The following is a 15,698-nucleotide window of genomic DNA, read 5'->3' as shown; positions in this document are numbered from 1 at the left end:
GACCCATCATTACTCAAGGACCAATTCGCAAAAAAGTCCGGGCGGTCCGGCCCATTGGCAAGGACTTTGACTCAAGCCTTCCACATGAGAGTCTGTATAAAGATTTAGGAAAAAAGCCCAAACTAGACTCACTCCCTCTTTTTTTTAAAAAAAAAAAAAATTATAAATTTAAATAATAAATTTAAATTTAAAAATTAAAAAATGTTAAATCTCTAATTTATATATTAATAATGAAACAAAAACTTAAAATTATAATATTAAATTATCTTTTAAGTATTAATTAATTAGAACTGATCACCTACACCAAACAAATCCATCGTGGGGACGTGATCCTGCTGCCCTAACCTATTAAAAAACTCATTATGGAAATTAAAGGGCTCTTCGTAAAGAGAAGCAACCACACTTCTACCACAAGCGAACAATAATGTTAAATTTTAAATAAAATTTGATAAGATGCTATAAATATAATTTTTAAATAATGATTTTTTTAAAAATATAATAAGTTTTCATTATATAAGTGTATGATCAAATTAAATCAATTTTTAAATCGTACCATATAGTATTTATCAAATAGTTAAATGTTGAAATTTTTAAAATTTAGCTGTTCAATTTTAATAGTAAACTAGATCTCGGTATCCCGTTAAACGCGTGGAATTCTCCAAAAATATCTATATATAGTTTAACATATTGAGTGGTTTTATTATGTTTGTGGACTAGCTATCCTCTTTACGATGACTTCCTACCTCATGCATAAAATTACATGGGAGATCATGACTGGTGGACTCATGATTTAGTTCAACATAACTATAGCGAAATTTTACAAATTTAAGGAGTTTAGAATAAGTTTTTGTAAAGAGTATGTGCCACAGTAGTAAAATGACTAAACTTCAATAGAAATCCCTGCATAATTTCCTTATTCATTTTTAAACCTAAAGACCTTAAGGCTATGAGCCTAGTTTACACTAAAAAAATTAGTTTAAGAGTTACTTCGAACTTATATATTTAACATATAAATGATAGTCAGCTATTGCGAGATTTTGTTAAACAATTTCTTTTTCTTACAAAATTATGTTCAAAAACAAAACTGCAATAAATTTTATCTATAAAATCGGAGGAATACTTTTATAGAGAGAAATGTATATTCATCATTTTACCCACGAGTTTACAACAACCCATTTAAGATTGGTTGTAAGTAAACTTTTGACATATTAGCAGGAGAATATAATTTTTTTTTCTCTATAAAATAAGACCTAAGTTTTATACAAATAAACAACTATGCATAAGCACAATCCATTACAATTATTATTTGTTTTCACAATAACCTAAATATAAAGTTACATAAAAACTTTATATTTGATCTTGGCTTAAAGCATTTGAAGAGGATGATAGAAGGAAAATGTGTTATCTCTCTTGGCTTATTATTATTTTTTTTCAATTATGATCCGCCTTATGTCAAAGTGGAAACTTTTTAGAGAATTAAACCACACATTGTATATATTCATTTTATGGTGAGTTTATTTTCCAAATTCAATAATGGGAATTTCGAATCAGAATGAAACCAACATTTATTTGATGAATGAGGGAAGGAATAAGATTCATTTTCGTAGAGCCCACACCAAGTTAATAATCATTATGGAGTTTGATTTCTAAGTCAGCTTGAGAATCAGACTCTCATGTCTAGAATTTCTTAAAATACCCCCTCTTCAATTACATTATTATAACTTTCTCATTTTTTTAAATAAGGGTAAAAGCTTATTGCATCCCTATATTTTAATATTAGTGTCAATTTAGTCTCCATATTTTTTAAAATGTCTCAAAACATCTCCACCCTTAAATTATTGACATCCTTGCGGTTACTTTTTATTTATTTTGACTTGCTTTTATAATATTACCCTCTTACAATAATATTTCTTTTTATAAAATTAATAAAAAAATTAAATTATCAATTTAACCCCAAAAATAAAATAAAAACAAAAAGAATATATATTAAATTTTGTGAAAGTTTACGTGTGTCAAAAAAAAATTTATTGTAAAATAATTAAATTACCTATTTTTTTGGACATTAATAATAAAAAAATTAATATATTAATTCCTCAGTGTGTTTCAAAATAGCAACATATATTAATTTTGATTCTATTTTATTTTTTAAGATTAAATTGATAATTAATTTTTTTTCTTTTTACTAATGTCCAAAAAAAAATTATAAGAGGGTAATATTATAAAAATTAAGCCAAAAGCAATAAAAAGTAAGAGGAAATGTGCTAATAATTTAATATCGGGATGTTTTGAGTTATTTTTAAAAATATAGGGACTGAACGGGTACTAACCTCAAAATATAGAGATTAAATAAAATTTTACCCTTTAAATAATAAAAAAATCAAAAATCAAAAAAATCAAAATGAAAATCACAGCAAGCAATCGAATCCTAAATCTCACAGCAACCAAACCCAAATCTCGTAGCACAGCACGTTGGAATCACGTCGTCATTCATCGCGTGGCACCATCGGTTTAATTTGAAGATGAAGAATAGATGGAGAAGAAGAAGAAGAAACAATAAAGAAGAGAAAATAAATTAAAAAAAAAAAGAAACGAAGAAGAATAGGTAATGAAAAAGAGAAAAAGAAAAAAAGAAAAAAGAGATTGAAGACAAATAATAGACAGCGAAGAAGAAGAAGAAGAAGAAGAAGAAGAAGAAGAAGAAACGATGTAGAATAGAAAAATAAAAATTTAAAACGAAAGAAGAAAGAGAAGAAGTAACGAAGAATTTACAAAAAGAGAGATAAAAAGAAAAAAGAGAAAAAGAAGAGGAGAAAAAGAAAATAAACAAAAGAGGGAGAAAATAATAATAACAACAACAGCAGTAACAACAACTATTGTTATTATTAACAATAATTTTCTTAATAATAATAATAAAATAATAATAATAATAATAAAAATAATGGTAATAATAAATTAAAGGTATTTTATTAAATTATAATAATTCATTCAAATTGTAAAATAAAGTAAACACATTAATGATAATACAACTCATTTCGATTTCAATTTTAATAGTTAAAATAAATAATCTATTCTAATTTTTATTTTCTATTATAATATTATCTCATTATAATTTTAGTTCATTCCAATTCTAATCCATTCTCATTTATTGATCAATAAACATACTATTAATGTATTCTCATAAAAAATATATGGATGTGACTCATAAATTTATTTCGTGAGGGCTTATCTATCTCCATCCATATACGTCAAATTTCATGTCAAATTAAATTGAACTAATAACGATATAAGCACTGTTAATAAATGCAATTAATTATAGGGATGGCAAAAATCCCCACGGGGATGGGTACCCTCAGGGATTTTTCCCATTCGGGGAGGGTACGGGGATAATTTTATACCCAATTTTTTTTTCAGGGAGGGGACGGGAAAAATTTTTTACCCAACTTTTTATTCAGGGAGGGGACGGGGATGAGGTGGAATCCCCATCCCCTACCCATTTCCCCATTTTAATTTTTAATTTTATTTTTATTTTTAAAATTACTAATAAATAAATAACAAAATTATAAATATTGTTAAAAATAATAAATATTAAAATAGTTGTATGTTGGGAAAGTGGTCAACCTTTGCCGGGAATTAGTTGAAGAGTATTAATTGAAGTTTTCACCAACTGTTTATTGCTTTGATTATACTGGTAGTAGTTCTTCTACTAGATCTACAGGGGATTCTTATAAGAAAGCAACCAAATGGATGACAGGTTTTGATGATTATGTAAACAATGGAGATTGTGCAGTTGTTGCAGATGAATTAGATTCATATTTGGATGAGAAAGTTATATCTCGGATGGAAGATTTTAATATTTTGAGTTGGTGGAAGACAAATGCTAATAAGTATCCTACATTAGCTCGAATTGCTAGAGATATTTTGGCAATTCCAATTACAACAGTTGCTTCTGAATCAGCTTTTAACACTAGTGGTAGAGTTGTGAGCTCATACCATAACAAACTTCATCCAAGCACATTGGAGGCCTTAATGTGCTGTCAAAGTTGGTTACGAGCTTACAATAGCGGTATGAGTTTATTTTAATATGATTAATTTAAAATCGAAAATAAAAAATATATTAGACTATTAATTATTCGGGGACCGGGGACCCTCGGGGATCCCCTGTTATTATTCGGGGAGAGGATGGAGATTCTCTCAAGCAATTTTGACGGGGACGGGGACATATGCAAAATATCGGGGATGGGTATGGGGAGATTGGTCCCCTCCCCTCCCCTCCCCATTGCCATCCCTAATTAATTATCATAGCGAACGCGTCCAATCATGAACAAATCTTCCATTGAAGCGCATGTCATGTACTAGAATGAAAGAAAATGACATGGCTTAAAGGGTAGGAGAAAAGTCGCAATTTCACATTTAGGCAAATAATATCCATTCGTTCCAATCGAATTAGATTTGGATTGATTTAATTTCTAACGAAATTGGTAATTTGTTTGGTTTAGAGTTCGGACTCATTTCCATGGTGATGTGGGGATAGCTGAAGCTAATTTTCTTGGTATTAAAAGAGTAATATTAGGTATCATAGTATTTAAGTCATAAATTTGAATCAAAACTAATGTGGTATTCATTCATTAGATGGTGAGTAAATAATTTTAATCTATATTCTAATAAATAAGTAACACATAATATTAGAATTTAAATTAAGACTCAAATATTAGAATCTTATCACTATTGTTATTAAAATGGATCAATTAATTTCCGACTTCGAGTATTTATTATTTTAGCACAGTCATAATTACACACACATATAGATATTCGGGCACCCTCATTTTTTTAACGCAGACACGTCCTTAAATCATAGATTAACTCTTTACACCTTTTTTTCAATTAAAATACTTATTGTAAAAATAAATTTGAAAATTTTACCTAATTAGTCGTATATTTTCTCTCCCAAATCTTTAGCTCAAACCAATTCCTTCAATTTTTTTTTTCTTTTAGAGTTCAACTACAAATGAATGCTATTGTTTGTCTGTTGCAAATAATCAAAATCAATTTAGCTATGGACTACCGCGAATTTAAAGGAACAAACCACCATCCAAAATTAGTATCAACATTTTTAATTAACCATGAAACACAATAATTTTTTTATTTTTCTGGCTTTGAATTCATTATGTTCCTAACACATTCCCAAATCTTATTTCATTTTTGATTTCACAAGAAGTGTACCCTTTGCCATCTTGTCAACGAGATTCCAAGAGGGAGAAAGATTCCTTATTCGTACCAACCTCTTTGAATAGAACCGTTTGTTACAGAAACTGGCTAAAGCTGTAAATCTTACTACCAATTTAAAAATATAATCAACAAATTTCCCAATTCAAATGACAAAAGGCGATGCAGTCGAAATAAAGAAGCAAAATAATTCATAGCCAAAAAAGAGTGAAGTGAGAGATTAATTTATAAGAAGTGATGGTAGAGAGAGAACATATGCACAGTGAAATTGATAAGAAAATAGCTTAATGGGAAATTTTGAAATTTTAGAATATTAAAATTTTAAAAATATTTACTTTTTATGATAGTTATAAAAAGAAATTTAATGGACTCAAATAGTCATACCCTTAAATTATTAAAGTAAGGAATATATTATAAAATAAGAAAAATATATATTCTAATACACTACAGAATAAAATATATTGTATTGAAATGTATATTTTACTTTTTTTTTAATTTTTAGTTCATCTATTTTTTTAATAACTTAAGCATCTTTTATTAGATAAGAAATAAGTTACAAAATAAAAAAATTATAAATTTTAATATATTAAAAAATAAAATATATTATACTAGAATATGTTATTGGAAGAATTCTAAGACAAGTTAAAAAATAAAAAGAATATAAATTTTCGTATGTTAGAAGATAAGATTAATTATATTAAAAAATGGAGTGTGATCAAGTGTATCAAGTTCCTATTAAATGCAGACCCCAGCCCCTAATGGGAGCTTGACACGGTCGTATACTATGCAAGTGATTAGTGAAAATTATATTATATACACAGTTTCGCATTCGCTGTGGGCCACGTGTCGCAAGTAGAGCAGCGGTCCCACGCACCAAGACGACTGCCCGTCACGGGAAGGCCGCGCTCCCTCATAGTCACCAACCACGTCAACCGAGGCTTCGAAGGGGGTCCAAAACGAGTTTCGTGTTCAACCGCCGCCTAATTAACAAATAAAACAAAACGAAAATGCAAAACAGTTATTAAATAGAGAAATAACATTTGGCTCACTAATTTCTTTGACAAAAGCGTACATAACGACATAATTCATAATTCTTTCACACAGGTCCTAAATGACACAATGCAGCGCTGCTATGTTCTAAATTCTAATAAGTCGGGCATTGAGGATGAAGGGACATCACATTCACATTCCACGGCCACCCTAAATTAATTTTTTTAAATAAAAAAATAATAGTATTTATTTCAAAAGAAAGACAACAAGTCAACAATGATAGGTATATATTGATTAAATTATAATTATAGTTTTATCAATTGCATATTGACTATTAGTTGATTATTATTGTGATAATAATACTATTTATTAATGATTAATAAATGACATTTAACCATGCCACGTAAATTTAATTAGATATAAAATTTGTATTCTAATTTTAACTTGGCGTCACATTGAAGATCCATGCGAAGAAAGCTTCAAACTATATTTTTATTCTATGATTTTATCAAAATTAAGGGACCCAAATGTTAATTAAAACGAAATCTAGAAACTGCAAATAAAAGTTTGAACTTTGAAAGCAGGCATCTCCCACTCAAACGGCATCTTCAACGACCCAATAAAAAAAGGAAAAAGAAAAAGATAACAAAGAAAATAATAAAAGTCAGACCTCGTCTATAAGTTTTGGCCACTTTCCCGGTCCACAAAAACAAACACCATTCATGATACGTTCATATTTTTCTCCTTTTTTTTTTTTTAAAAAAAAAAATATAATTAATATACTTTCCAAATTTGGCTTTAAGGTCAGCTGTGACTGCACCCTTTACGTGGTATTTAAAGCAAAAACCCAAGAAAGCATTCACCTTTGTTTTCTTTGTTATTTTAACAATAACGTGAAGTTGATTGAGTACGAGGGCCAAGAGTTTGGGTGCGGGGTTAATTGGGTTCAGAGGAAAAAGAAGGATAATGGCCGCAGCAAAGCTGAAGTTTCCAGGAATAAGCGATGAGTTGAGCGAGATTTTGGACGCTAACATGGATGAGGCTCCCAATAGGCGCCGGGCACGTGAGGCGTTTAAGGATATCCAGCTTAATATTGATCATATTTTATTGAAGGTGGTTCTATTCTTTGCATTCTTTTTCATGTTTTTCGCTTATTGGCATTCGTTTTTTTAATTTGACTTATTTATTTATTTATTTTTATATTGTTTTGTTATTGGAAGTTGATGATGTTAAGTGGGATTTGTTTGTGGTAAATGAAAAGTTGGTAAAGGAAATAATTTGGTCCGTTGATTGTTGCTGAATCAGTTGTGTTCAATGGTGCTGATGAAGTGTTGTACTTTAGAAGGATGATGGATATATCTTTGAATGAAGTTTATAGTTTGATTATTTTATTTTTGGCTATTTTGCAGGCCACTTGTGATGGATTGAAAACGGAGGAGGTAAGAAGTCAAAACTTCAGCTTTTATTACTTTCTGTTTACATTTCGTACGAAAGGGAGTCTTTCTACCCAAAAAAGTGGAATTGGGCCCAAGCTGTGATCGGTGATGCTGGCTAAAGTATAAAAAAGCATTGTGTCCTGCTGTTTTTGTGTTTTGACATTGCTGTAATTTGCTTTTAACTGAAGAAGGTCACATTGTTTGCTGTTTTGCAGTCGTATGAGGTGAATTCCAGAGGAGTGGAAATTTTCTGTAAAAGTTGGCTTCCGGAGACCTCTCAACCCAAAGGACTGGTGTGCTATTGTCATGGTTATGGAGACACTTGCACATTTTTCTTTGAAGGCATGTAGCTCTTAGCATTAAGTAGCAGTTAACTGTTTATAGCCTTAGGCATGGTGCGGTAATTGAGCCTTACATGGTGGCATTTTATCAGGAACTGCAAGGAAGTTGGCATCATCTGGATACGGAGTTTTCGCTATGGATTACCCTGGATTTGGCCTTTCAGCAGGTCTTCATGGCTACATTCCCAGCTTTGACCGGCTGGTTGATGATGTCATCGAGCATTATTCCAACATCAAAGGTGTGCCAAGTTGTTTTAGAGCCTTATCTTGGAATCCTTGAAACCCTCAATGGCGATAGAATTAAATTTTGTTTTGAGTGTAGGTTTAGGTTTGATGATTTTAACATTTCCCTTTCCATGTCAATCTGTTGTCTTCATTTACGAATTCTTTGTTTTGTTTACTTTGAAGAAAACTTTCTCTGGTTTGTTGATTTTGTCATCGTTTGAGACAATGCAAAGTATATTGAAATGATCTGTTTAAGGGCAATTATTATAGTACACATAACAAACATCTTACATTTGGTTAACAGATTATGATCAAGATACTTGTCTGTTCTTGATGTTTATGTTTTGGTTGATTCACATGGCAGAGTACCCTGAGTTTCGTACTTTGCCGAGCTTCCTCTTTGGTCAGTCTCTTGGTGGAGCTGTAGCAGTGAAGGTGCACCTTAAACAGCCTAATGCATGGAGCGGTGCTATTCTTGTTGCACCTATGTGCAAAGTATTTTCTTCAACCTGATTATATTATAAACTGTCTTAGAATCTGACATACCTCCCTTCTATTAACTCAAAATTTTGCATAGATTGCAGATGACATGGTGCCCCCATTTTTAGTAAAACAAATCCTGATTGGCATAGCTAATATTCTTCCAAAGCATAAGTTGGTTCCTCAAAAGGATTTGGCTGAGGCTGCATTTAGAGATTTGAAGAATCGAGAACTGGTTTGTTCCTTTTTTTTTTTCCTCTCTCTTTTTTTTTTGGGGTGTGGGGTGGGGGGGGGGGGGGAATGGATATTTCTTAGATCTTTTCAATGACTAAAATTAAAGCAAAGCATTTATAATAATTGTGGCTTTATAGCAAATAATATAATGGAGCCATGTAGGATTGTGATATCATATGGTAGTAGCTTCCCCCCCTCCCCTGCATTTGATTAAGTTCTTTATTCATTCTGCCATCCACTTGTTGATTCTAAATACTCTCATTTTTCCTGTTGAATGCAGACTAAGTATAATGTCATTGTTTACAAGGATAAACCACGCTTGCGGACTGCTCTAGAGCTGCTCAAAACCACTGAAGGGATAGAACGTCGGTTGGAAAAGGCATGACAATAATTTTTAATATTGAATTTTGATATCATCTGTGCCTATGATTTTTTGTCCTTTTTTTTTTTGAGGAAACTTATCTTGCATCCGATCATGTTTAGTATATCAGTTGGAAAAGGCAAGAAAATTATGTTTTCATGCTCTTTAACCAGTTTGAGGCATATGTTCTGAGATTTTTCATGACCTTTCTCTCTGCCCGCATAAAGGCTATTGTCAGTTGACTCAGAGGGGCTTGTCTAGTAGGAACTTTTGATTTAAATTGTTGAATTAGTGATGGCTCTCAGAAATTGCATAGTTGATAACTTAAAAAAAGGTTGTAACATGAACTTGAAGAAAGTAGAAAATTAAATACTAAGAAATCCATTTCGTAATGTAGGGATGCAGGTGTTATCCCATTATTGAACATGTTTCATAAAGTTCATGAACAGGCTTGAACTCAATTTGAATAACTAAGAAAACCAAGATGAGAATATTATTGTGCTAGACATTTACTGGATAGAGAAAACGAGCTATTTACCGGATAAGGTATGTGGCATTGCAAATTCAAGTTGATTTTAAATCTTTATGTGTACAAGAATCTCAAATAAGAATGAAACTTTCGTTTAACAGAAGTGTTTTGGTTGATATAGAACATTCTCATACATCATTGGTGTGTAAATCTTGCATCGGATATAACTAATTCTGGTATTGCGACAGGTTTCTCTGCCACTGCTAATCTTGCATGGGGAGAATGATACTGTAACTGACCCATCGGTGAGCAAAGCCTTGTATGAGAAAGCGAGCAGTAAGGACAAGAAGTGCATTCTTTACAAGGATGCTTTTCATTCACTTCTGGAGGGCGAGCCTGATGACATGATAATTCGAGTATTTGCTGATATCATTTCATGGCTCGATGATCACAGCAGAAGTAGTACTGACAGTTGATTGATCACTCGCTGGAGTTAATAAAAATGAGGAGCTTGATTGTTGTTAAATAGGAAATAAGACTGGTATTGAATGTACAGAACTGTCCGGTGCATTAGATTGAAACATTGTATTCAGCAATTCACATTATCATGGCACACTTGGTCGACGTTACATTCCTTTAGAGGAAGGGCCTTCGTCTGTATAGAGGCTGTGTCAACTTCCTTTCAATTCCGAAAGATAAGGAGATGAAATAAAAGATGGGGCGGATTTTTATTTATTTTAATCGGGTGTTTCTCTAAATTTCCCAATATATTTTCTGTTGCGATACACAGCATGAACATACTCATAATTCAGTAACTCATGTCTGTTTAGAATAATATTCTTCAAATTAAACGTTGACCAAACCAGACCCCTAACCTAAAGGCACACAGAAGTGGATCAATAACTACCGTGGAAACAAACTAAAGCCAACCATGTGAGGCCACGTGTAGGACATTAAAAGATTCCAAATGAAAAGTGGGACTATGACAAGAGCAAACGGTGTCTGTCTCAGCTACGCTTTTGCCTCCACACTTTCGGTGCTCAGTGAGTGTGTAACGCAACACAACAATTCTAATAATAGATGAATGAGTGAATGTAGTGACGTCTCCTTCAATTCCGCTCGTGGCTTTGTAACGGCGTGTCTGCACTCTGTTTCATCTTAAGTGGAAAGAAAGTCCCACATCACCACTTCAGCATTTTTCGGATGCTCCATTTTCTTTTTTAATTGTTCTTTTTAGCGTACACATAGTGAGTGCTTTTATAAACGGATGAAGAAGAAGCCATTATGGTTGTTGCTGGGATTTTCATTTTTGCTCATAGCATGGCCATCTCTTCTTGCTTATGCCACCCTCTAGTGTTGCCACTCAAGGATAAGGTAAGTTTCTTTCTTGTTTTTGCTGTTTAAGCTATGGTTTTGCCGTGTTAATTGTTTTCTTTTTCTGGGTTTTATTGGAATTTTAGGAGAAATTACTATTGGATGTGTTGTTTTCTGGAGGAAGTTTCGTTTTTCAGTGACTTTATCTACACATTTTTATTTTTAGTTAAATTTCTACTGAGATCTGTGATTAATGTTTACCCGTTTCCAATTAATCAGCCAATTGTTTGGTTTAATGGTCGTACATTATCAAAATTGGATTTCTAGATTTCCCTTGAGGAGTCATCATGAAGTTTATCGAATGCTAATGAGCTTGAAGGATGAATATAATGATATAAATTAAGTAAACAGTTTTCTGTTTATTGTGCAAGCTTGAGGGTTTCTCTTTGGGTTTAAGTTTTGTTGCTTATAGATTGACTGTTTGTAGCAGCCTATAGGAACTTGGGGTAATGTTGGCGTGGATCAAAGATTAACCTCTGCTCCCAGAAGCATGAATGCTGAAACTTTTGGACGGCAAATTACAGGAGTTGGAACTGACTTGCAAAGTGAATGGAGTTTTCTTGGAGGATCAAGAGTTATTATAAGGCCACAGGTTACAAAATTCATTCGTCATCAAAAAGGCTTCCACATTCACGCTTCATGTAATCTTGTTTACTATTTGTTTCATTATTATTGATGGCTTCCTATTTTATTCGTTTTTTTTTTTTCATCAGAGTTTCAAGAAGATAGGATATCTTAATATTACTGACTTTTCCAGTTTTTCCTCTGTTCGAGGGAAATGATGTTTGTTCACTAGTTTATGCATCAAGTCTTTAAAATTGTGAAATGGCTGCAATACTGTTAACAACTGGAGAAAGTATTTTGTAGTTTAAAATATTGATTTCGGCTAAAAATTTCACAACTTGGTGCTGCTCAGAGATCAATGCCTTTCTTAGTTGCTTGTTTTGGTTTCATCAAAGATTACAGTATACTAACATCCACTCCCAAAGGCCGCTAGGCAATAACAAACTTGGTTGGCATTATGGAATCAAGTGTAAGTTTGATTGTTATTCTGAGTATATGCTCAAATGGTCACTTCTTTCCTCTTGATGCTTTAAACAAATTTTTATAGAACTTTTGTTAGTGCGTGTGCTCTCTGTCCTAGCTGCACCATGCATTGCAGAACTTTGGAGCATTAGCACACTATTAATATAGACTATTCCGTTCACCATTAAACTGCATTAAATGCTTTTGCCCTGCAGATATGCCTGTGTTATTAGGGATTAACTGCCTATTATAATATCTTCCGTACAACTTTTTCAGGGTTGTCAGGCCCTCAGCTTGTTAGTACTGTGTTCACCTTGGGTACGGCAGGTGTGCTTCCATTCTACACACTCATGGTTTTTGCTCCTAAAGCTGAACTGGTAAGCTTTTGGTGCTTATCTGGGAACTTCCATTAAACTGTGCATTTCTCATTCCTTATAAGCACATACACATTGTTTTTTTCCCAATCACTTCTTGACTGGGAAATTTATATTGCCTATCATGTCACCAAAAAATGACATAATTGTTTCATTTATTCCAAGAGTTTCCTGATAGCTTCATGGGATTCAAAATATAGCTGTTGGAGATTGTTTTATATGGTTGTGCCTGCTTCTTCTATAAACCTGCATGCCTCCCCTTGAATTGACAACTGTCATTTTATGTACAAAATTTAATAATCAATTTCCAGTTCTAATAAACGATTAAAAAAAAAAGATTCCCAGTTCTAATGAATTATAAATCCCTTGATTGATTAGTTGCTTCCCCGTATTCAGCTGAAGTTTTTTAATTTCATTGACTTAAATCTTGGAAGCCTTTCAGACATTTTTAGTGTTGAGCGATGAATGTGATGGGTTTTTCTGTCTCAAAATCCAGACAAAGAAATCTATGGAAAGTAGCATACCGTATGTCGTGCTTGGAGTTCTATACGCATATCTACTATATCTCTCCTGGACACCTGATACGTTACGACTTATGTTTGCAAGTAAATACTGGCTCCCAGAGGTATACATATATTTTTCTTTTATTGGACCCAAATTCAATATCAAGTCAAGATACTAAAAGTTCTAATGATTGTTGGGGTAAATCAATTGTTTCAATTTGACATAATTAACAATATTGTAACATTTGCAGCTACCTGGCATAGCAAAGATGTTCTCCAGTGAGATAACTTTAGCTTCTGCTTGGATTCACTTGTTAGCTGTGGATCTCTTTGCCGCAAGGTGTCTCTCTCTCCCTTCCTCTCTCTCTCTCTCTCTCACTCTCTCACACACAAACCTCAGAGTCTTTTTTGGGTGATTATTGCACTACTGATGCTTTTGTTATTGTTACCCATCCAGCCATGTTTTCCAGGATGGGCTCCAAAATCAAATTGAAACCCGTCATTCAGTCTCTCTCTGCCTTCTTTTTTGTCCAATTGGAATCCTTACTCATGTCATCACCAAAGCACTGACAAAAAGCTCTTGAAGTACTGGACATTGCTTACAACGAAAACTCGTGCAGAAACAACATAATGATGGATTCATCAATTAAATATTGAAACCTTTTGATTCAAATGGAATATCAATTAAAATTACATTTGCTAATTTACACCAATTGTTTCACTGTCAGTTTGTATGTCCCCGTTTCGGTTTAAATGGTTTCATTGCGGATGAAAATATTGAACTTCTTCCTTAAGTTGTACCCCGAATTTCTGATCAACCTTTTCCTTGACAAAAGCAATGAGATTGAGCATGTCTCTAGAAGTTGAGCCACCGGTATTGACAAAGAAGTTGGCATGAATGTTCGAAACCATTGCTCCCCCAACCCTAAATCCTTTCAAACCAGCTCTCTCAATCAACTCAGCTGCTGCAACTTCTTTATCAGATGGATTCCGAAACACTGAGCCAGCCGTTCGTTCTCCCAGAGGTTGAGTCATCCTCCTCCTGTTATCAAACCAACCCTCATAAGCACGGTATTGACATAGAAAACATCTCTTTCAGTAAGCACGGTTTATCACTTTCACAAATCACCTGTCCAAATACTCCCGTTGCTTTCTCCTAGCTGATGTTGACTCCTGCAGTTGAAATGTGACGGCAACAATGGCCGCCAAGTCTTTCATGTCTTGAAATGATGATGAGCGATAGCCAAACTTTAGATCATTTCTGCTAACTCTCTGAAGCTTTCCTCCGAGTGTAACAATATCGACACTATCAATGACGCCAGCCGTCTCCTTTGAAAACCGGAAAAAAAGGAACAACTCAATCAGCCGCCTGATGCACCGAACATTCCAAATAATCTACATATTTGAAAAAAAGAACCATCTTGTATTACCTGCCCATTTGCTCCAGCATTCATGTAAACTGCTCCACCCACTGTCCCGGGAATTCCTGCAGCAAACTCAAGACCCGTGAATCCTTCGGTGCAACATTGCATCCCCAAACTATTAAATCTGAAACCACTTCCCACTCTGTATATTCCTGTTTCTTTCCTCTCTAAGAACTCAATTCGGTTTAAGATAACACAACCATCGAAACCAAGATCATCAAAGAGACAATTTGAGCCTTTACCAATAACAACGTACCGGACGGAATGCTCGTGACAATACCTGCATCGTTAATCAAAATGTGAAGAAAATGACATCGTATTTTCGGAAATGTATCAATTAATCAAACGTTCTTACAAGCTAATTATTAAAAGACAAAAGGTGTGCATTACGCATCGTGCTACACGGGGCATCACATAAAGAATACAGATGAAAGATTCTGATATTACGATTCATGAAACAGGACAAGAAACGAACCTGATGGCAGAAACAAGTTGGGATTGGTCAAAAACTTGGACAAAGTAATTACAAGGCCCGCCAATGCCCCAAGTAGAAAGATCTTTTAACAGCTTATTGCGTCTGATGAATTTCAATCCATTCCAATTCTGGGTTTGTTCTTTTTTGTTGAAACAGTTGGTGTGACTGCACACTAAAGGACTTGTATTTCTCACTGGTTGAAGCAGAACGTGGGCGTTGTGAGTAATAGAGAAGGGCATTTAAGGATTCGTGACGAAATTAGTGGCCTTTAGCTTAATGGGGGGTGTTAGCGAGTCACAGTTGATGGAGACGAAGGTTATATATATATATAATTTATTTATTTTTTTGTTTCGTTTTCCAAATTTTGTTAAACCTCATCAATTTTAATGTATATTTTTAACCCAAAAATGGTAAGATGTAGCAGTGATTGAAAAAAAAATTATCGACAAAAACAATTTATATTTAAAATCAGGGCACAATTGTTTTTTTGTTACGATTATTTAAAGTATTTCTCAGATATTTTATTTTAATTCATTTATTTGTAATTTTTATCTGTAATTGGACATCGGGTCCATTTGGGGCCCAAATGAGCATTTAATATTTGACTCTAGTTACTACTTTCTAATGCAACTTTCTAATGTTAGATACACCAGCACCACCATCATCAACAATAGGTCTTGAATATTGATTTGACAACTTAATAGCTGTTTATGGGAGGTGTTGGTCTTTGAGAGCACCGGCAACATCTTCAGAGAGTTTAGGT

At 33.3% G+C, this 15,698-nt stretch overlaps 4 protein-coding genes across 8 annotated transcripts in view; 3 read left to right on the top strand and 1 right to left on the bottom strand.

Annotated features, from left to right (window-relative positions):
- The window catches only part of LOC102609987 (40S ribosomal protein S7), a 73,683-nt gene that overhangs the window by 41,339 nt on the left and 16,646 nt on the right, over positions 1 to 15,698 (top strand). The window lies entirely within an intron of this gene.
- On the top strand, positions 6,918 to 10,500 carry LOC102612381 (caffeoylshikimate esterase). Its single transcript, XM_006482189.4, has 8 exons — positions 6,918 to 7,326; positions 7,623 to 7,652; positions 7,865 to 7,991; positions 8,083 to 8,229; positions 8,580 to 8,710; positions 8,793 to 8,930; positions 9,210 to 9,308; positions 10,008 to 10,500. Exons 1-8 carry the CDS (start codon positions 7,180 to 7,182, stop codon positions 10,233 to 10,235), a joined length of 1,047 nt encoding a protein of 348 aa, XP_006482252.1. The 5' UTR covers positions 6,918 to 7,179; the 3' UTR covers positions 10,236 to 10,500.
- Positions 10,820 to 13,760, top strand: NSY (neoxanthin synthase). 4 transcript variants are annotated; one of them, XM_006482187.3, is made up of 6 exons: positions 10,820 to 11,133; positions 11,564 to 11,774; positions 12,436 to 12,536; positions 12,976 to 13,158; positions 13,288 to 13,376; positions 13,494 to 13,743. In XM_006482187.3, exons 1-6 carry the CDS (start codon positions 11,044 to 11,046, stop codon positions 13,618 to 13,620), a joined length of 801 nt encoding a protein of 266 aa, XP_006482250.1. In that variant the 5' UTR covers positions 10,820 to 11,043; the 3' UTR covers positions 13,621 to 13,743.
- Positions 13,649 to 15,012, bottom strand: LOC102611397 (hypothetical protein). The gene is made up of 5 exons (XM_052443626.1): positions 14,936 to 15,012; positions 14,717 to 14,740; positions 14,467 to 14,522; positions 14,166 to 14,365; positions 13,649 to 14,078 (listed from the first exon to the last, which is right to left on the bottom strand). Exons 3-5 carry the CDS (start codon positions 14,488 to 14,490, stop codon positions 13,796 to 13,798), a joined length of 507 nt encoding a protein of 168 aa, XP_052299586.1. The 5' UTR covers positions 14,491 to 14,522; positions 14,717 to 14,740; positions 14,936 to 15,012; the 3' UTR covers positions 13,649 to 13,795.

The sequence above is a fragment of the Citrus sinensis genome, chromosome 6 (assembly GCF_022201045.2).
Source record: "Citrus sinensis cultivar Valencia sweet orange chromosome 6, DVS_A1.0, whole genome shotgun sequence".
Classification (NCBI taxonomy): domain Eukaryota; kingdom Viridiplantae; phylum Streptophyta; class Magnoliopsida; order Sapindales; family Rutaceae; genus Citrus; species Citrus sinensis.
The sequence above is the reverse complement of the archived record's forward strand: the minus strand, read 5'-3'. Positions and strand labels throughout refer to the sequence as shown.